Raw genomic sequence first — 23,086 nt, 5'->3', positions numbered from 1 at the left:
ATATCTCGATCTATTATACCTAAAGAAATTTTCAATGATCTGTATGAAATTGTGATTGCATATTTCTGAACCATAAATCGAAGCAAATAAGCAAGCCACCATGCTTTATCCCTTGCATAGGGTAAAATTTTAAGATCCAGCTTTAAGCACTAAGATTTTCGTGGGAAAGTATAAGTAGGTTTTGGTTCGATTTCTTTCATCCTCACTTAACGCTTTTTTTTCTTAGCCGTCTGTGTGTTTGCAAGGGCCGCACACACCTGTGTCGCACATTATCTTCCTGGAGTCTTCCTGATAAGATTATGCATTTTTTACTGATCAGATATAGGAATTAAGAATTGCTCTATTTATTTTATACTAGACAGATAGTGAAAAATGTTATTTTTGTATATTCGATCTCCCTATAATATCATATTTACTCTGTAATGAGTCCTGTGTATTTTAAATAATGCTATTATAGATAGTACTGTTTAGTTTATATGTATTTATTTATATTCTTTAGTTTAGTACACAATTACATTTTCAAACAAGTTCAGTTTGTTAAATTAACTGAACAATATTGCAATAATCATGTTACCATTATTACGAGTACATTTACAATATCAATGTATTTTACAAAATTATTTTTACATAACATTTCTAATTGGTACATTTTATTTCAAATACTAATTTTTTATATAAATAATTGGGTCGTAAAGTGATTCTTCTGATTAATTTCTTGATAGTGATTTTCCAAGTGCGTTCAGTGATTTTCTTTGGAATTATGTCCGTTATTTTTCAAAAATTGTGATTGAAATTTAAAATGACAAATTTTACTCATTTAAATTTTGATTTGAGAATACATGCTAATTAAGGTCATGTTCTAAGCTAATTTGAAATCCTCATTCATTCGATTCACCTCATCTACTTTATTTGCCGCCTTTGCATCTTCTAATTTAAATTGTCCAATTTTCAAAGAAAAATATTGCCAAAATTTTCGAGCCAAGAAAATTAACGACAATTTTGAAAATCTGCATTTTGGATACCTTTGTATTGTTATTATCGAACCATCATTCAGGTTTAATGTCGTCAAAAACTAAAGAAAGTAAGAGAATTTTCATTTTTTGACTATTTTTGGATTTTCTGTGGATTATTGATAAGTTGAGTCCGCCCATCCGTCAACACGATAACTCAAAAACGAAAAAATATTCAAGCTGAAATTCTTACGGTGCACTCGACAGGACGTAAAAAGTAAGGTCGAGTTTGCAAATGAGCAATATAGGTCAATTGGGTCCGTAGGATCCATCTTGTAAACCGTTAGAGACAGAACAAAAGTTTAACTGTAAAAAATGATCCATTTCAAAAAATAAACAACTTTTGTTTGAAACATTTTTTTTGTAAACATCACTGTTTACTCACGAGGGCACAGATTGAGATGCAAATTTTATAGTAAGAAAATAATTGACTTTCTCTAAATTTTTAGGCATCAAAATTTCAAAATATATCCCATTCAGAACCCACAATAAATTTTATTGAGTGTCCTAAAGGGGATATATTTTAACAAAAAATATTTTTAATCTAATTTTCGAACAATTTTCCCAAGTTCTAACAAATTTCACCCTCAAAATTTGAAACGTAAATCTCAAATATTTCATGCATTCAATTTTTTTGGGAACGTCCTCAAGTCGTTATACAAATACGAATTATTCACTGTTTTTAAATTAAGTATTAGGGGTCAAATTTATTTATATTGATTTTATATTTGCGGGTGATAATAATATTTACACTTTTTGAATTTTGTATATATTTTGGTAAGAAAGAATTTGAATAATTATCTGAAATTTAACTCATACGTTACCATAGTTATTTTATCCATTCACATAAATTTTGTAATTTATTTAATAAAGCTCAAATATCTTCGTAGAGTAGATATTAGACACTTGCATTAGAGAAAAAATGGTCTGATAATAAATTTCAGAAAATTGAGTTTCTACATCATTATAACTATATCCATTATAAACTTGGAAACTTTAAATTTTTTGCTTACCCCCTAAAACTCGAATTATTTGAAATAGTCATACATAAACATATGATATTTTCGATTGTGGAACCTCAAAAAATATCTTTAATTTCGGTTCGATTTCATATTCCTCAAAAAGATATATTTCATTTTTTGGTTTCTCATATAAAACACAAAATTTATAGGGATTTTAAAAACACTCTTCAAATCGCTACCAATTACCGACCCTATAGGGATGCTTGGAATTTTTAATTAAAGTTTTTTAGAAATTTTTAAATGTGAATATATCTTTGAATCAGAATTGAATCGATTTAATTCTTGGTTAGCAGTAAGTGAAGAAAATTATTACTTTGATTATTTCCCTGTGCCAACAACAACAACATTTATGTTATATTCTTATCCATTTACGTCCTTATTTAACAACGATTACTTGGGCCGGAAAACTGCCCCGAACAACCAACGCGATTTTGCCTAAAGGCGCGAAAAATTAGTTTCTTAATCTCTCTCTACATGCGTCTTCATTAACTAATTATATTTACATACAGATGTATCGTCATTAACTTGCTACATAATATTACAATAGCTTGTACACTATAAGTTAAAAAAACGAGACACTCTTCGTTAAAAATACACAATATTTACAGGGAATGTAACTTTGTTATCCTTATTCTGGGTCCTTTTGGGCTCAACCAGGGCTTGTTTAACCAGGGCTTGTTAAGCTTGAAGATGTGCTACCAATAGACACTAACACTCGACGTGTTGTCATATCAATCGGAAATTCAAAACTTTTTGTTTTGAAAAATTTCAGTAATTGTCCTGACTCACGGTATCTGCCACGCCACTTTAGTAAATAACAATAATAAATGGTTAATAATTATGATAATTTTGGAAAAAATATTTTTTTGTAAATATTGCTAGATATTCGTATAGTTAGAAAAATTGAAATGCCCCCAGCATGCAGGGCTGAAAGTAGAGCCGAAATAGCCCTAGTGCAAAACCAAATTTGGGAGCCCCATTCAAAAGTCACTTGCTTTAACAATATAGTGGAAATGCAAAGTAAAAATAACAGTAATTTTTCGATCAAAAAATTTTATTCACATCTTATACTAACTTGTAGAAAGTCATCATGCTCGTAAAAAACTCTTCGAAGTTTATTTAACAAACTTTACTTTTACTCTTACTTATGTATAACAACTTACTTATGTGCTTAGATTTAGATACATATTTGGCGTATATCAGTTTGAAGTAATTGATATAGCAAACGCTAGGGAGGATAAATTTAAATTTAATCTACAGGGAGATTAACTATCGGAGAGATCCCGGGGTGCCGATTGCCTTGTTGTAGTTTCAACCTTGCCAGCATGGGGCATTGCAGAGAGTTATTATATTTACAATAAAGTTAGTGGGGCTAGATTTTTTTCAAACGGAGTGATGGTTCATCCATATCTTTGCCGCTTGTCTTCGTAATTTATGACCATAAGCCTTCAATCATGAATGATTTTTAGCAGTTTTCACAAAAATACCATTTTTTTCCAAAATTTCAACACACTTTCCTTAAATCCTGTGTAAATTGGACAATACTGGTATTCCATATTGTATATATAACTGAGCTTCGACTGTTTGAATTGGTTCAATTTTGTCGCCCTTAAGTGTACGCAATTACGACCCAATTATATATTAATTATATGTAATCTGTTGTAAAGGTGTGAATTGATGGTATTATCTAAAGCTAAACATTGAATTATATTCGAAACAAATCATTTGTAGTGTTTCTTCTATGCATTGGAGTTCATGGAGATTCTCATGGCTGGGGTTACGGAGAAGATGGTATGTATTTGTTTTTACTATTTATTTATTTTTTTTTTCGAAACGATACGTAGTCTAGGTGATAAAAAAATAGTCAGTCTTGAGGACTGCCTCACTAATCCCACTAATTTTGGATCATACTATTCAAATATTTGGTCAAACTTAACGTATCTTCAATGAATTTCGAAAATGCAGTATCCTGGTTAGTAAAATTAATTTTTTAGGTATTTTTGTCAAGAAAAAAAATTGATTTTTAGAACTTTATGACATCATTAAATGATTTCAAACTTATAGTTATTTAAACAAAACTCTATTTTTTTCGAAGCAACATGTAAAATGGTTTTTGGATTTCTGTAGTAGGTGTATATTATATTTTTTGGTGATGGTGAACTGTAAAAATTGTAATTGTAGATCATCAGAGTCAACTAGATCAACAAGAGTATTCGATATTTGGTGGCGCTCCTCTATAGTTTACCCAGAATAATGATTCACTCAGTATATTATTATGATTATAAGTTATTAGCAACCCTTTTTTAATCACTATTGTGTAGACTATAGGTGCATAAAAATAAAAAAGTTTAAATTCAATACAAAAGAAGGGTCAGCGCACATAATTTAATTAAATTATATAAATGACATTAATTGAATTAAAAATTTATTTTAAATATTTATAGAACTATAAATAAATATATCCTAAATAATAAATTTTATTATTTAATAATAACAGATACAAAAAATTATTGCAGCTTCTTATGAATATCTACGTAAGGGAATTGACGGTAAAACGGCACTGTTAAGACAAAATCAATTTAAAAACAACTAATTAAAAAATATTAAAAATTAGAAATATTTGTTGTATTTGTACCCTGGCTTCAACAAAGATCTGTCACCTAAGCTTGGAACGATGTTATCATTTCCAAACTCGGTTTTATATGTATTTCTATTTTATTGAAAACAAAAGCACATGGGTAATCATTATCTGAGCTGTTTTCTCTCTGGCTAGTAATTTTTGTCCTTATTTAGATAGTAATCTCCCAAAAAATCACGTTTTCTTAGGATCATCTTTAAAACGTGTATATGCATTCTCATTAATGCCGTTTTTAAGCAGCTAATAATAGCCTTTTTAATACCCCTTACGGTGTTAAATTTTTAGATTGGAGCTGTTAAAGTTTGCGCTTTTAACATGTAAATCCTATATAAAAATGTTTTTAAAGTAATACTTTATTATGCAACAAAGTTAACTTTCTTAATATTAATTTGGATAGCAAATATTCAAGTCTAAAACAATTCAGAAAATTTTAGGGGGGGGGGAGGATTGCCCAATTATATAAAAAAATAAATGACAAAAAAAGTAGGCATTTTAAGATTGGTTTTATGGTAAAACGGTAGATGAATGATATGTTTTCATAGATTTATCCGAAACTAGTTGATGGAAATTAAAAAAAAAACTATTTAAAGTTAAAACCTTAATAAAATATTGAGAAAAAAAATCCGTTGTGCCCGATTAATTAAGGATGTATGAGCACGGTAGTGAAGACACAAATTAAAAAAAATTTTTTTAAATTTTAATGGTGAATTTTAAATTGACTATATAAGACGAAAAGTAACAATATAAATTTTCGATATCTGAAGTTATTTACAAAATATCGAAAATTAAAAATTTGGTTTAATTATTTAGCTTCGGATATTTCGAAAATCAAGGCAAATAACGAAAAATTGTATTCTTATTTTTCCTCTACAATAATGAAATTATTACAAAATTCATTATCAAAGTTGAAAATAAGGTACAAATAATTTTAGCCCTAAATCTAAAATTGCCTAAATGTGGATGTAATTGTATAGTTTGTTGACTACAGTAAATACTAAATAGGTATAGTTATTTATTGAATTGTTATAATGTATTGTTGAATGACCGAACTGTTGATTAGGAAATACTCAAATACAAGGGCGGTAAGTGGATAAATATATAATATCGCACTGATATAGCAAACATTTCATTTAATAGATGTTGTTATGTTGTTGTGCTTGTGTGCAAAAAGTAAATTATTTAATAAAAATGGCCATGTATACTTAATAAATTTATAATAGAGGTACCTACTTCAAATATCTAACAATAAGTATCTATTTAATTAAGTAACCTTTTTAGTTGATTCAAAAATTTTTATTGTTTAATCGAACCCTTCACCAAAAACACTGCACACGACTGATACAAGGATTTATTTATCTACTGGGTGGTCATACAAATTTTAAGAACATAATAACCCGTTAACTATGCCCGTTAATATGAAAAGACATTGCGAGCTAAAATTCCTATATAACAGAGACAGTAGAAAAGTTTTAATACAAAAAACATTCCTTAAAAAACACAAAATTTTGTCGCTTGAGACGATAATATCCAAGATTATTCAGAGCGCCTCAAGCAAAATAGTCATATTTGAGTAACAGAAAGGCGAGACGAAAGCAAATTAATATAAAGATTGCAAAAGCTTAAAAACTTAAAAAATAAATTAAGTTCTTGACAACACACATCTTTTATTGATCAATATTTTTCTTTCTTGTCACTTTTAAAGTTTTGACTGGCGTCCATCGCTTTTTTGGCAGAAGTATATTTAATTGTAGATAAATATTTATTAAACGTATATTTTACAATTGTTCAAGATTTAATTATAATTTCGATGTATAAACATACATAAATAATAATAATTGAGAACATTAAAAGCGTCATAATTAATTATAAAAATTTAATATTACATATTTAAGTATCAAGTCGTCCATAATTTATTTGGCAAAAACTCAAATATGAATTTTAATTAAAAAGAAAAATAAATTTTATTACTAGCTTAGGAAAAAGTCGGGACGATAAGAATTGACTTAAGTCAAGATTTTTCCAATTGAGATGTACCTAGGCAAAACAGCAAACATATGAAGTTGTGAATTCTTGTAAAAGAAACCAGTCGTTTTTTTTAGTCTTCGTAATCAACTTTCTCATAAAAATTTACCTTCCTCCATATTTTGTTTTAGTCTTCTTAAATCAACTTGGACCCTTCTCTTACAAATTTGTCTTTTGCTTTTAAAATTTGTTTTTTTCCCCTAAATACTCTGCCTAATGGTTAATTTCAATCATATTCATTATTTGATGAACTATAACGATTGCAAGTTGAAAAGACAGTTTTCAGGTACAATCGATAGGGGTGATTTGAGGTAAATTAGGATGTGAACTATGGTACGTTATGATGTTTTACCAAGGTTCATACATCATGTACCATACCTTACACGTTTTCATCGATAGTTATTTAACATTTAAATTCTAAGAAAAATTAGATACTCTTGAGGAATAACATTGCTATTAACCGCGATAATTTTCACTGTGATATTTAAATGCAAGGCTTTAAAAAACACATAAATGTAAATTTTGATTCTAGGTACTACAGCTTCCCCTTTAATTTAAACTACTTTACAAGTACCTATAATAAATATTCTTATTATTCAAATTTTGTGTGCAATATTTCAATTTAACATTTTCAAGTGAATATGAAATTTTATTTATGACTTAAAATTATATTTGCATATTTGCCAAATAATTATGGTTGGCGAGGTACTTAAACTTGTTGTATTAAAAGTTTATAATTTATAATCCAAAACAGCTACTTAGGTACTCCACGTTTAAATTTCAAACATTTGTAAATCCAAGCGTACTTGTTGGTATAAGTATGAATTATTGTGATTGATGTTTTTGCATAAACTTTGGTCAATTTGTCTTGAAAGTCCATTCATTTGATTTACTTACCTCCCGCTATTTTCACATCTCTGTTTCATTGGAAAGTTTCTTAATTTCCAAATACAAATTATAACCCAGAAAGAACGACAGTAGTCGTAGATATCCTCGTCGTCTCCTGGAGTTTTCGGAAAATTCGTTATATAATCGGTTTAAACTCGTTACTCGGCGTTAGGTATCTGGTGCTCGGGGTACCTCTCAGATCAATTCTGTCGTGATATTCGTACTCAACGACCCCAAAAGCCCCTCGTGCAAAAGTTTGGAATCATTTTCATCACTAGGTACAGTAATTTAAAATGCAATTATAAAATGCATATTATTTATGCAAATTGCATATTTTTAATTTCTTATAAATCAATTTAATTAACTAAATTTATTGACGCTCTAACGAATCGAATGCGGAAAACCACATTCAAATCCGACTTATTGTTCAATTTTTTTCGAACTTCATTGCTTCGTTTCTGCGACTACAGACAGACATACGAAAGAAGCAAGTTTGGAACAAAAAAAATGCCGTTTTATTGAAATATCAGCAAAATTATTTTTAATGCAATTTTTAATAAAATTGATAATTATTTAAATAAATTAAATATGAGTTATTAATGAATTACTTTAATAATTATTAAAATTGCCAAAATTATATTAAAAAAATTTCGAGAAATTTATATTTTGTTTGTATGTGGATCCATGTTAGCTCGACCCCATCAAAAGGTAGGGTACCTCATCTTTGCTGTTTACGTGCATCCTGTGATTCGAATTTGATATGTCCCCTTAAGACTTCTTCTACGACTCAACCACCTTATGTTTAACAAATAACAATATATGTTTGTTTTTCAAAAAACTCCCTGATAAATTTATCACGAATGCCTTACTTTCATATTATATTTAAATACTTATAATTACAGCAAAGTATTCGAATCGCAATGAATATATTTATTTATATATAAAATCCTTTTACTTAAAAATAAACTTACATGCTATGTGCAAAAAAACAATCTAAAGTAGATGCGACCATAATAAATTTGCCGTAAAAATATATTATATCAAAAGTATTGTATATTTAACACATTTAGTTTATAGTAAATGTATGAACCTGGCACCCATAAGTGTGAATTTTATTACAATTTACAAGACTTCTCATTTACATTCCACTTTCCACTATTACTCACAATCATAATTTCCCGACTGAGCAACGCAAAGGAGTGAAATGTGAAATTCTGAATTAAAATTTTTTTATCACTGCCACTTCTAGGGATAGTTTTAATAGGGTTGCAACCATCTTCAGTTGCTTTTTGATCTCAAATTCATAATCAGCGACCCTAAAAACCCTCAAGAGATTATTTACGAGGTGAAATTTAGAATTATTTTTACTTTTTTTCGCTGTTACTCTTTGGAGTGCTTTAGGAGTGGGAAAACTACCCTTATTTTCTCATTTTTTATAGTAATGTAAATGCTAGTGAGTGTTAATGTTTCTGAGGGTCTAAGGAACACGTACATACAAGATTTTTTGAAATCTGAGCTTTTCCACCACTTTTCCACATTTTCCGGCGTGTACCTACTACAAATGATGGTTTATAGTACAATAAAGTAATTTGACCTGCACAAAAGTTTCTATGGGTATGTTTGAAAATAACATGTCATAAGCAAAGAAAATCCCCGTAAAATTTGCGGCAACAGGCAAAAATTTAAATTTTGTAAACTAGTGACAAATCTCATAAGCGGAAAGTTGTCAAAATAATATGCGAGAAAAACTGAATTTTATAACTTAGGAACTCGAAATCAAAGAAAAAATTTAAAAAATATGTATTTGAGGGTGCTAATTTCAAATCACTTAGTTAATAAATTGTAACTAGTAAATAAATTATTTAAGCTGGTAATAATAATTGCCTTTAATTAAAATAAAATGAATATTGTCTACTTCAGATTTATAAATATTTTTAATTATGCCAATCGGGATTAACAATTTTTGTGTTATAGAACATTAAAATCGTAATAGGTATATATGTTAGGAGCCAGTGCTCTAATCGTAAATTCAGCAGAAAATATATACGATAAAAAGACGGCAAAAATCAAAGAGTATAGATATATGCTCTAAGCCAAGAATGGAGTGTTTGAATTTTTCGAGGAAATACGATTTTGTGAATAAATAAAACAAATTTATAGATTTTTTGATTATTGAAAAATCATGAATTTGCATATAAAAATTGCAAAGTTTGAAAATTTGAAAATTTGGTTTTCTTTCGAGCCCCGGTCTGATTGATCCAAACTTTACAAATTTTTTCCATGAAAGCTATCGCAAAATATTACAAGTCAAAGAAACTAGACAATTGAGCTTATTAGTACAGTAAAAGATACAAAAGTTACAAAAAACGGCTAATAAAGGAAAATGAAAGAAACCGCTCGCATTTTGCTAAAACTCATGGAATGTTTTTCCTAGATGTCAAATAACATTAGTAACGCATGAGTTAGTAGCATAAATGTTTCTATTTGTTAATAAACAATAAAATTTTTATTCAATGAAACGATCAATATTAAAGTTCATTAAAAAAATTAGTAGCTAGGCAACTTGTATGACGTATATGTTAAGTGTTTGTCAAATAATCGAAAACTATTAGACATGTCTAACGTATACGGAATTCAAGTTGTCTATTTATTAATTTTGTAAGCAACTTTAACATTAACTCTTCCAATTAATTAAAAATTTATTGTTTATAAACAAATAGAAACATAATTAAGCTGCCTCTATTTCAACGTATCTTTCTAACAAGTCAATCGATTCTTAAGCTTTTTTTAAATTATAAATCGAAAAAAGTTCTTAATTCTGTTTGACCAAAATAACTATACTGGCTAATGGATATTTTGTTTTAAAATTTGAAAAATATTTCTATTTAATAACTAATAATTGTTTAATAAGAAACATTCATATTATTATGTTTTCCTATTAATAAAACGGCGTATCTCTAAAATGACATAATTAATTAAAACTCTATATTACTTAATTAATACCTACAGTATATAAATTTCAGAGTTATAGAGTCTAAAATAGGTGAATTTTTTTTAGTGATACGCCCTTTTGTCACAAAAGGAATGTATTTCTTACCTTTCAAAAATTTACACCAACTTCTGTTACATTTTGAAATTTTTTGTAAAGTTTATAAATTCCTTTTGTTCTAGGATCAGATCAAGATTGGCAGGGACTATGTAGAACTGGAAAACTACAATCTCCAATTGATCTATCACCACAAACATCGGCAATAGGAAAACTAGGAAAATTGGAGTTAAATAATTTTAATGTGCCTCAAGAAGTCAATATAATAAACAATGGTCATACACGTAAGATAATTATTATATTATTAATTGTTAAAAGGGCGTCACCAAAAAGAGATAGATAGATATATCTGCCTGACCCTCTGCGCCCCTCCCCTAGAGATTCGAAAAAATTGAAGCAAATATCTAGATATACGAGTTAAAACGTACATTTATGTAATATTAGAGCTAGAAAATACCTACGTTTGTATTAGCTAAAGTAATTTGCTGTATTCAAGTCGATTTATGTGCGAGACCATCCCGATTCAGATCTGCTTCCCAGCCAAATCTGAACTCGTAGAAATCAGACTATGAAAGAGAGCTCATGCAGTTGAAATGACCTAATATACTGTAGCGATTTTTTAAAGATAAAAGGCTTAAAAAGCTTTAAAGTCCAATATAAGAATTAAGGAATTATTAACTTTTTATTTTTTAGTTCAAATTAATTTAAAAAATACAAATGAAGTCGAAATAAAAGGAGCTGGTTTACCAGATACATACAGTCTTCAACAAATTCACTTTCATTGGAAATCTGAACATGCCGTATCTGGACGGCGGTAAGTATATATAACTTCTTATTAAATAGTACCTTAACGACCTTCATTGATGTGTTTTTTCATTTTAGATTTGCGTTAGAATGCCATTTGGTACACAAAAATACTAAGTATTTAACAATAAAAGATGCTCTTAAAAACAAAAATGGGATTGCTGTTTTGGGTGTACTGTTTCATGTAAGTGATTTTCAACTTATAGGGTTTCGATAGTTACCCTTCGGGTACGGACTCTTAAACAACCGCTTATATGATTGGTTGTGACGTCATTACATCCGTTATCATTCCTTACAAGTGAAATTTACAAAATTTAAAAACTCCCAGACAAATTTTACAGGTACGGAACCTTAAACTCGCAATTGAAATATATCTAAGGACACTCTCCATTAAATTACCTTTTTCCTTAGAAGCTTCTCCAAACTGAACCGATTTTGAGGATCATCGCCTATTTTTTAGTTGTTCTGAGCACGGAACCCTAATCTCGCACTTGAAACATGGATAAGAACACTTCCCATTAAATTACCTTTCAAACGAAGCAAAATAAATCATAATCGGTTGATCCGCTTAGGCGCTACCATGCTATAGACAAACAAAAACACATAGCCGTCAAACTTATAACACCCATTTTTTGGTTCGGGGGGTTGAAAACAATACTTGAAAATTTTAATTTATTTAATTTTAGATATCAACAATCGAAAATGAAGATTTGGCAAATATTTTAAATATTAGTTCACCAGTCAGAGAAACTCCCGATTCAAATGAAGTTACACACACAATACATATTGATCAACTTTTACCAGATGATTTGACATCATTCTATAGGTATCGGGGGTCACTCACCACACCAACATGTGATGAAGCCGTTGTTTGGACAGTATTTACTGAAAGTCTGCCAATTACGGATAAACAGGTAAATTACAATTGTTATTTAAAAGTTATCGCATAATTTCAGTGGAAATTAGCTTTATTTAATGGCATCTACATGGAAGCGAAGTCCAAGATATTATTATATTCAAGTTTTGCAAAATAATTCCTTCCACCCTTACAATTGTCAAGTTGACAAGCATATGCATCGTGTTCAAAGTCTGTTGGAAGAAAGAAATAATAATATACTTGTAATGTTGACACATTCTGTCCTATGCCAACTGGCCATGTAGGAGTATTACATATATGGTACCTACATTAAAAATTCGGATTTACCACTGCTATTTTTAACCAGCGAAAGTGTTTTCGTTATTAATAAGATGAATATTTAACATAACTATTTAATTTTACTTTTAGTTTGAAATATTCCAATCTCTTAAAACTCACAATGGAGACTTAAAAGCAAACAACAGACCACTAAAGCCACTTGTTGGACGTTTAGTTACATATCAAAAATTCGAATATCTAACTACTGTAAGTAGCCGTAGCGCAAAAACAAACAAAATTTATAATTTATTTAATTTGTTTACTTATATTTATTTATTAATTTATTTTTGTAATATATAATTTATTTACCTATATTAAATTTTTGTATAATGTATTTTTTTTTAATTTTTATAATACATAGATAATATAATAAATACTAATTGTAATTTTTATAAATGTCATAAATTTGTCAGTTGTATAGGTATTATATTGTATAAAAATGTCATATAACATAAATTCTGTACATAAATATTATCTGATTAAAAAAAATTGACTTTTTTATGTCTTTCACATTCCCAACCACATTTATTAGAGTATGAAGGAAATGCACTTCAATGAGAGAGCCCATTTTCTGGGTTTTCACTAGTCATTTCTACTCATTTCACGTTTGTATAAGAAGACCTTGCCCATAATTCTTCATCTGATCAGCTTTTGTATATGGTGGACTTACAACAAGTTATAAATCAGCTCGCTTTGCCTTGACTCTTACTTAAGTTTGACTCTCTCTTTAATTTAACGTAAACAAACAAAATTATTAAAACTGAAAATGCAAATAGTAAAAAACTTTTGTTTGTTTACCTTAAATTAAAGACACGCCTTTTGTGACGTAATTTGTTTTTTTACTAATAATCTATCGTTTTCTTGCAAAAATATAAAAAGTAGGGATTTGACAAAAACCAATGAAATAATTTTTTAAAATGTTTTTCAAAATAATATAATCGAATGAAATCAGTTGATATCCCTTCTTAAGTTTAATATTATTAAATGAAATTTAATAATATCTACTGATTATCATTGGCTGCTGGTTATCGAATGATATTCAGTGAATGAACAAATTTATCAATTTTTGTTATAACTGTAGCGCCCAAATTAGGGCTCAGATCCAAAATTGGTAAGTAACTTTTTCCATCGTCTTTATGAGCTTATTCTGTAGACCTACGACCTGCAGTTAATAACAGAACACCATGTATACGTGAACTCTGGTGATCGTATTCAAAACTATTAAATGTCAAAATTACAATTTGAAACTTGATTCAAATCATTCCTCGATGACGTGAATTTGTATTTCTTTCTGCTATCAATGATCAAATCTTAAATGAAGCGTATAAAATAATTTTATTAATTGTATTATATTTGAAATAATGAAAATACGAAAATGTTTTCATACGAGAAGAATTCCTATATATTTGATAATATTTGTTTTTATTGTTTGTATTTGCATATTTTATCAATACAGGCATTTTAAAGAATTGGATGGTATTTCAAATATAAAATTCCCTTACGTAGTAAAACAAGCATTAATTGGCGTAAACCGGAGACAGCTACCATATTATAAGAAAGAAGAAACAGAAAATAAATTTCAATGTTTAAATTATAAACAAAATTTAGACTTTCAAAGTGTAAATGACGATTACTGTGACTGTGTGGATGGAACTGACGAGCCTGGAACTAATGCATGTTCTTTTAATCAATTCAATTGTGCATATAAAAAACCACATTTACCTGAAAAATTGATACCGGCTAGTAGGGTTAATGATGGTATATGTGATTGCTGTGATGGTTCAGATGAATGGCTAATGAAAACTTTTCAACCAATTGATAGTAAGTATATCTAATAATTTTTAACAATCTGAGAAATAAGATTATCCCGACTTAAAAATAGATAAAAAAGAATTTAGCACATGTGCTGGCGAGTTTATATTAAGCAAATATTTTTACTTCCATAATTTTCATTCCAATTCCAAAATGCTTCTTTAGAATTTCCCATTTAGTTTAGCTTTAGATGTATTAAAAGAAAAATAAAACATCGATTCTCGAAATAAAATAAATAACAACTTGTTTTCTCTAATATAAAAACATTTTTATTCTTAAAAATAATATACAGAAAAGATTTCACAAAATAAATAACAGGGTATTCCACTATTTTGGAAAAAGTACTTCAAAATGTTGATTTTGCTAATAAAAAGCCACCAAAAATTTATTTCGTAAAAATACACACGCTTTCTTGCCAAAAACTTAAATTAAATTTTAAACCTTTTTTAAACTGTCAAAAACGCGGGCATCCAATTTGATGACGCAAAATGGGTATCACTATACGAAATAACACAAATAAATTTGACAGATATATTCATAGACATCTGATTATAATAAATATAAATACTTATTATCTATGTATATATTATACCCAGCTGTCTACACTGAACTAACTGATTGTCTATGGTTCATACCGCTATGACATCACAGCAGGGCTTACTCGCGTTTTAGGTCACGTGATATACAGTTTAAAAATTACGATTTTTAATTTTAACATTTTAAAAGAAAAATGTGCTTTTATGACTCGAAATCAGAATATTTAAGTATATTTTTACATAAATTTTAACTTTTTTCAAATTTCATGATTTATTTTTGACTAACGATAATACCCTGCTGAATCTGTGCTTTCTACTAGGGATGGGAAAATTAAATCCAGTTTGAATATCGAACATCGATTTCTATCTTGATACAATCGGTTATTTTGAATTGACTTTTAGCCATGATCCCTAAATGTATTCTTTTAGCTTTCAATATCGAGCATTATGAATCAGAAATTGAATTTCCGAATTATCATGTCAATAAGTAATCTTGTTCCAAGTTCATTACTAAGGTTAAAAATTAATTTTATTTTTTTACTTTTTTATAGGGGAAACCCAGAAAAAAATTGGACGTTACTTGTCTCCTTGCCCAAATTTATGCCCTTAACTCTAATTCAAATAATACTCATAATTTTGTATATATAATTAAAATATTTTATTGCTAATAAAAATAATAAAATATAGATCAACTTGGAAGAAAATTCAAAAAGGATTTTTTTATATATAGCCTTTTTTTTAGTGTATTCTAGAAATTAATTATATTTCTGAATAGCCGTATGCTCGCTTATTTTACTGAAAAATATCATACCTTCAAGTCTTAAAAGTGCATTTAAAAACAACAAGACCACAGGAAGTCACTGAAATTCGAAAATTCTTTATTCTGTTATTACTAAAACAGAACAGTCAGTATGTTCTAACATCCAATCCAGCACGCTGATGGGCATAATATGAATGACGACATCAATTCACGCCATCAGACATATGCAATTTGTATTATATCCAGGTAATCTTAGTGAAAATGCGTAAAATAAGGGACAATAAACGAATTCAATTTAAAAAAAATATAGAATCTTGCGATAAGTGGTTTTTTGTTCTTGAACACGATAGGTAAGTAAAAATTATTAAAATGGTACAGTACATTGTTTTAACAATGTATAATAAATGTTGGGAATTTTTATTGTTTTTAAATTTAAAGACGACATTTTGGTTTAATTTCTTTATTGAATTTAAGTAGAATTATTAACACTATTAAATGTTTCAGTAATTACTTTAAAATGATTATCTACACTAGGCTCCTCATCACCAAAGTGTAAAACTCTATGTATTTGTCCACCATTGTCAGCAAGAAACTTTGAAAATATTGCTTCTTCGGTTCCAATATGTGGGCGTCGTTTGTCACGGACTTGATATGGTGTGACATGTGCATGAACCTTAATACCTAAGAACAAAAACATTTCATATTTATTTATGTTTTCAAAGGTTTTTATTGAAAATTACATAAAATTTCGAGCGGAAATCGAAACAGTGGCCTATGAAGTACGGGCCCAAGGTCTAACAGGGCGTAAAAGTTAACAAAACAGTTTTTGCATAACAATCATGGTAAAAAACAAACTAATTTAATGCAAATACCTAATAATATAAGCGTTTGCAACAATTCGTCAGTTGTAATCCAAACATTTTGACCACCATTATGACCACCATCTAACCAATACATGTCTGTAATTTGTTTTATAAAATTTATGATATCATTATTTCCACCTTTTTCCATCCAGTAATAAAATTCGTATAAAAATTGATTTAAAACAACACAGCCTTTACTAAAACCTATAAGTTTTATACTTAAGTCTTCAAAAGCATTCAGCGAATCTTTATCATCACCTTCAATACTCTAAAAAAATTTAATACATTTAATTTATTTACGCTTGTTTGTGAAATTATCGAAGATCATTTATCAGAATTAATTTTTGAAATAGAATTTTAATTTAGTCATCATCTGTATGACTTAGCTGATCGGAATAAAATTTAGAGTGACCGTATATCTTGTAATTATAGACCGACTTGTGGTTGAACTTCAAAAGAGGCGAAAATTATACAGTAATTTTTACAGTAAATTATCGTTTTTAAGCAATTTGATCAGTTTGAACACTGAAAAAGTTCAAAATAGAGCATGTATGTAGGCACCGATGTATTCTGGTGATTTAGAAAAGTACTTTTTTGATGAATGTATAAATCTACAGGTTCTAGGAAATAAAGAACTGGAAACTAAAGAATTAACTAATTTTTAAAACCGCTTATGGGCGCAAAATTTCTTAACCCACCTCTGAACTTTGTTAACCGTACTTTTGGTCCTTTTTGGCTCAACCAGGGCTCGTTTTAAGGGCAAGGAAATACGCTTGAAGATGCACTAACATAAACTCTAAGACTCAGTGTATTGTCATAGAAATCGGAGATTCAGAACTATTTCTCTGCGTCAAGAGAATAATAACGATTATTTAATTCATACTGATGATGACTTTATTGTAGTCGAAATATGTATCAAGACTGCACTCAATAAGTATAAGTTGTCGCAAATCAAGATAAAGATGAGGAAAGAGATACAAGCTTGTAAAACGGGTTCTAAACATCATACGTACATACCTTATTCAATAATACGTTTTTAATCAACCCTTGCAAATGTTCTAGACCACCATGTGTAGGTAAATGAAACGGATTGCCCGTGTTACTAGTACTTTTCACAAAATTATCAAAGCAGCTGAATGTCTGCACGATTCTATAGGAATATAATAATTATAATAAAAAATGTTAAATTTTATTTCGGAAAATATTGTCAATTACCTACACGGTTGTACAACAATAATATGAGAATTACAAAACGTTTGCCGTAACAAAAGCGCAATATTATTTAAACTCCATTTGATATATTTTTCTAATGTTTCATTTTTCATCATATTTTCATTAAAATTCTAGTAAAAAATCGTAACATATAAAAATGAATTTTTGTTGACTTCGAACTGAGACACAGTTATTTAAATAAATACCACGACACTCGAAATAAAATTGTACATTAATAAATTTTATTTAAAAAATATATAACAGACTTACATTTCGCTAAATATCGATATTTCGTCTGCATCGCAATCATCGTCAATAGTTAAATTTATTAATATAAACACATTACCAAAAATAACAGTAGCACTTACAAAAATAAGAATATATAATTATCACAAAATTGAAAAAATAAATTTTTCAAGACCACCAAACTTTTTGTAAGTGTTATTCTAATTTTTGGTAGTGTTATTCTAATTATTGATAAGTGTTATTCTAATGATTGCGTTGTAATGGAAATATCGATGTTTAGCGAAATGTAAGACTGTTGATGTAAAACTTAATATACAATTTTAATTCGAGTATCGTGGTATTTATTTCTGTAATCAATCATAATATTCTTTGAATTATAATAAACGTGTTATAATATGAGACACCTTCTATGAGAGAGTGAGGTTTCTGAAGACCGAACCATTTTCAAAACAATATCTAAATTGGTGATTTAGTTAGCTTTAGCTTAAGTTAGATAGATACATTCATCAACTTTGCACGAACAGGACGAGTTCACCCAAGTTACAGATCCTACTAGACGAATTTTAAAAACTGACATATCATGAGACTGATTCCAAAAATTGTATCCCTATTATGTCGCATTTATGTAAAGCTAAGATGATTTGTTTCTTAAATTTCTCATGATTGTCAAAGAGAATAATTTTTTATGTTTTGTTACTTTCTAGAAAAGAAAGCAATACATATCATGATTTCAATTTTTCATTCAGGGGGGAGATTGAATCCTTGATTTTGAAATACCCCAATTTAAATCATTGTCGAAATACGTTTTGATTCTAGAAAAAGCGCTTGATAAATGAGCTACATCATTTTTGCATCTTCACATTTCCATCGTATGATCATTTAATTCCTGACGAGAGTTTTTCGATGTATTCGTATGCAGTTTTACTCTCCCGAGATCCTTATAATCTGTATTCTGCAACTTTTCGTAATTCCGCATGCTTTAATTTCACAGGGGTGTTTCGTTGCCAACTCCTCTAGGCAGAGGTACCTATACACACAGCTGGTTATTAATTATGATATGTATACGCCCGAGAATTATTTATTAATAATAACATTTTCCGTTACTGTAATGTAACGTAAATACCGTCAGTGAACAAAGGATTGGTTCATAGCATTATCTATTATACAATTAAATACTTAGTTATATTCTAGGCCTGTTCGACCCCAACAATCTTACAGAAGGTTAAAGATTGGACTTTAGGCAATTTACAAATGGTAAAACTGGCACTGCGTGATATTCCTTCGAATTGCTATATTTGTTTACCCAATGTTAAGGATAATTGCCCATTACTTCCCATAATAGACTTTGTCTCCAATATTTTTAAAGCCTAAAATCCGTTTTTTTTTTTTATAACTAATCAGAGCACATACTTGTATATCACCTCCAAAATAAACGACAATACTATCAGATACATTGTTTGTAGGAGGACTATAAATAACGTTATTGCTACGATTGTTGTAACCCTTCACGTGAAATATTTCACGAGTTAAATTTTGTGTAGACATTCTTGAATGATTGCTTTCTAAACCATTTCTGAAAAGTAATGTTTAGATTTATTATAAATTTTGTATATAATAAATTCATTTTTTTAATTACGAATATTTGAATTTTAATATCCTAGTTAAATATGAAAACATTAAATTTAAAAAAATTTTACTTTTGATGATCAAAGTGTCAAGTTGACATTTACCTACAATTGGGCGCTTTCCACTTAATCGAAAAGGTACTCTGTGCTCTACGAACTTCACGATGTTTATCATGGGCACTACAGCAGAAGGATACTCAACTCCATGTAACCAAATATCTGTAAAAAAAAATGGCATTAGTGTTCCTTTTGCACCGTGATAGAGATTCATCAATTTAGCAGATTATTAAACAGATATTAAGATATCAACTCAACTCTCGTTTAAGTATCCTTGTGTAGTGTCCATGTTGTTTATGATGAACTTGGCGCAAATTTTAAAAATTCTCGATTTTTATCAATCGTATTCGATTGTTGGTGTCATTTTATAATTTTTTTTTTTCGATATATATGAATAAAACTTACATACGAGTAATTGTTAATGCTGTTAGGAGTTGGTAATTTTATTTCATTTTAAAAGCTGTAAAAAACATAAATAAACGAATCAATATTTAAAAATAAAATTAGTGCTGTCAAAGAATCTCGAGAATTTAAATTATCGTATGATTGAAGTTTAGAAAAGTATTTGATTGGCTAAGCGGGTTGCTTTCCGGCAGAGATTTATGATTCGCAACTCCAAAATATTGACCTGATTTCTCCTGAATGGGTATTAACACACAATATCATTCATAACTTATCATACACCTCTTGTTCAATATGGCTGAATCGGCCTTTAGGCTCAGAGCCGCTTCCTTATTCCCCCGACTCTTAACATCAGCTTCATCTCCACTCCTTATGGAAAATGTGGTTTTAAACCACAAAAAATTACAATTTCAACAAAATCGGTTCAGTCGTTTTTATATGATGCTCACACAAACAACAAATACACAAGCAAACAGGCAGATAGACAAAAGTTTTATAATAATGAAGATAAGTTTTTTAATTTAGGATAGGATCCTATATCATTAATAGTTATTGGATAATTTCGTAATATGGAAAATATTATTTTTCAACCAGCTCTATCTCGAAATGGAACATTTAGATGGGCATGCCGAATATGGAATAAAAAAATTATAAAAACGTAGCAATAACGTGTTTAAATTCATAACTGAACATTTTTTGAGGACAGTGAACAATTCCGTTCGAAATTTTGCATTTTATATTTTTAAAATTATTTCTAGCTGGTTAGGAGGGTATAATTGTTATTTTCGACTCTTTCATTGCTTAAAAAAACTTTGTGCTTATAAAGGTATCAAAATAAATATATAAAAGTATTTGGTCACTGTACAGCCAGCATAAGCCAAAATATATAGTAATTTTGTTATATGGATAAAATATTTTTTGTTATAAATCGGAAACCTAAAATTCGATATAAAATTAGATATATGACGCATAATCATTTTCATAATTTTTTCAACATGTATACTTTATATATAGAACATAAACATACGAGTATATAGCAGACAAAAATAGATTTGAGTATGTGAGTATAACTAGAAAGTCGAAAAAACATTTTGTTGTCAATATTTAAGTATTGTATTCTATAGATAAGTGTGGAATGAGCACACGATCAGTGGGTCATGGACCACGTAGCTCCGTACGGAGCCATGGTTCATCGTCAACATCGAATAGTGGTGATCCACGAGAAAAAATTAAGGATTGCTTTCGTAAATTAGTTGCATTTATGTGTACACAAGTTGGTGTTGGGGGATTAATTGTATGTTATGCTGTATTCGGTGCTCTCGGTTTTCAATCAATTGAAACACAAGCAGAAAATAATCCACGCACGGAAGAAATACAAAATATAAAATATTTACGACAGAATTGTTCAAATGATCTTTGGCAAATAACATATATTCATAATGTTTTAAACAAAACTGCTTGGAAATTAGAAGCAGATCATGTACTCAAAACTTTTCAAGATGGATTTGCTCAAGCTGTGAAAAAAGGCTATGATGGACGTGATGCTGAAGATATTTGGTCATTTCCAGCTGCTTTAATGTTTTGTTTATCAATATTTACAATGATTGGTTATGGCAATATGGTACCACAAACTGCCTGGGGTAAAGGTACAACTGTTCTATACGCCGTCTTTGGAATACCCTTGTATGTTTTGTACTTTTTAAACATGGGAGAAATTTTAGCACAAACATTTCGATGGCTTTATACTTGGTTTTATGAGTGTAGCACACCTCAAGATGAATTCGCCAATGACAAATCACGTAAACGGATTATTGTACCATCCACAGCATGCTTATGGGTTATGAGCGCGTATGTATTGACCGGTACAATCATGTTTGCAGAATGGGAGGGTTGGAATTATTTAGATAGCACATATTTCTGTGTTACAAGTTTATGTAAAATAGGATTTGGAGATTTTGTACCTGGTGCTAATATATTGGAATCAAGTAAAGGAAATCAAACGAAACTAATTATAAACTTTGTGTACATGCTACTGGGAATGGGTCTTGTGGCTATGTGTTATAATTTAATGCGGGAAGATGTTCGTGTTAAAGTTGAAGAAATGAGAGAAGATTTGGGACAATGTATGGAAGATATACGTTTACGATTAGTGGCTTGTGCAAATAAATTTAAATCAAAGGATGAATATGATTAAATGTGATTTTTTTCTAATCTCAATAGTTACATTCTTTACTCACATCAAAATATTATGAATACATCATTCTGTTTTGATGGAAACACATGCGTATTATTCTGCGTGAAAAATGACGTATGCTCAATAATAGAGAATATGCATGCAATGTTTTTTTCACCTTTCTTAACAAAATATGAAAATAACGTAAAAGAGATGACAAAAAGTGAAATTAAAATTTATTAATATCGGCTAAGAAATACGGATGATATAAGCTTTTTAAATTACCAATTAGACAGAGTGATCCGACAGATACTGTGACGTCATGCTAAATTCTGTTTTGCTAGAAAGCAATACAAACAAATCTTTGTGACGAAAAACAAAAACAAAATTATGCATATTTTCTATACTGTATTCATGTCATTTACGGATATTTAATATACATGCGCTTTCATCAAATGTATGTTTTTTTTTATATAGAAATTGGAAAAATTAAATTTTGTTTGTAAACTATTCATCAGAATATGATTTTCTCAAAGTGCGATTTAATGGTGACGCTTGACGCTAAATTATACCATGTGATCAAATTTGGCGATAGAAGCTAGCGTCAAGCGCCACCATTAAATTGCACCGTTAGAACCTATTAACTAATTAGTCCCCGAACATGTCCTTGCTCTTCGTCAAAGCAGTCTTAACTTGAATACTTATTTAATGAAGTTAGGTATATTTTTAAACACCAAATTCAATTTTTCTAGTTGTTAAGTTGAAACCTTTTTAA

General features: G+C 29.1%; 4 protein-coding genes across 6 annotated transcripts; 3 read left to right on the top strand and 1 right to left on the bottom strand.

Annotated features, from left to right (window-relative positions):
* Positions 1-533: 533 nt before the first annotated feature.
* Positions 534-12,856, top strand: LOC123298751 (putative carbonic anhydrase 5; the record flags this gene model as incomplete). The annotated part of the gene is made up of 7 exons (XM_044880846.1): positions 534-643; positions 3,764-3,823; positions 10,752-10,910; positions 11,320-11,440; positions 11,509-11,614; positions 12,117-12,344; positions 12,716-12,856. Coding segments are annotated over exons 1-7 (891 nt in total), but the record flags the coding sequence as incomplete, so codon positions are not given.
* A 1,048-nt stretch (positions 12,857-13,904) lies between these two features.
* LOC123298589 (glucosidase 2 subunit beta) lies at positions 13,905-15,597 on the top strand. Its single transcript, XM_044880648.1, has 2 exons — positions 13,905-14,446; positions 15,525-15,597. Exons 1-2 carry the CDS (start codon positions 13,987-13,989, stop codon positions 15,581-15,583), a joined length of 519 nt encoding a protein of 172 aa, XP_044736583.1. The 5' UTR covers positions 13,905-13,986; the 3' UTR covers positions 15,584-15,597.
* A 580-nt stretch (positions 15,598-16,177) lies between these two features.
* Positions 16,178-20,009, bottom strand: LOC123298584 (UPF0565 protein C2orf69 homolog). Of its 2 annotated transcripts, none has more exons than XM_044880641.1 (6): positions 19,785-20,009; positions 19,465-19,627; positions 17,812-17,939; positions 17,614-17,746; positions 16,606-16,864; positions 16,178-16,414 (listed from the first exon to the last, which is right to left on the bottom strand). In XM_044880641.1, exons 2-6 carry the CDS (start codon positions 19,597-19,599, stop codon positions 16,203-16,205), a joined length of 867 nt encoding a protein of 288 aa, XP_044736576.1. In that variant the 5' UTR covers positions 19,600-19,627; positions 19,785-20,009; the 3' UTR covers positions 16,178-16,202. The 2 variants fall into 2 exon arrangements, with proteins under 2 accessions (XP_044736576.1, XP_044736577.1); XM_044880642.1 differs by having other exon boundaries at positions 19,789-20,009.
* A 1,093-nt stretch (positions 20,010-21,102) lies between these two features.
* On the top strand, positions 21,103-23,086 carry LOC123298583 (TWiK family of potassium channels protein 18). Of its 2 annotated transcripts, none has more exons than XM_044880639.1 (2): positions 21,103-21,198; positions 21,263-23,086. In XM_044880639.1, the coding sequence occupies exon 2, from the start codon at positions 21,274-21,276 to the stop codon at positions 22,330-22,332; it is 1,059 nt and encodes a 352-aa protein (XP_044736574.1). In that variant the 5' UTR covers positions 21,103-21,198; positions 21,263-21,273; the 3' UTR covers positions 22,333-23,086. The 2 variants fall into 2 exon arrangements, with proteins under 2 accessions (XP_044736574.1, XP_044736575.1); XM_044880640.1 differs by having other exon boundaries at positions 21,155-21,194.

Source organism: Chrysoperla carnea, chromosome 4 (genome assembly GCF_905475395.1).
Source record: "Chrysoperla carnea chromosome 4, inChrCarn1.1, whole genome shotgun sequence".
NCBI lineage: Eukaryota > Metazoa > Arthropoda > Insecta > Neuroptera > Chrysopidae > Chrysoperla > Chrysoperla carnea.
This window is presented reverse-complemented; position numbering and strand designations above follow the sequence as displayed.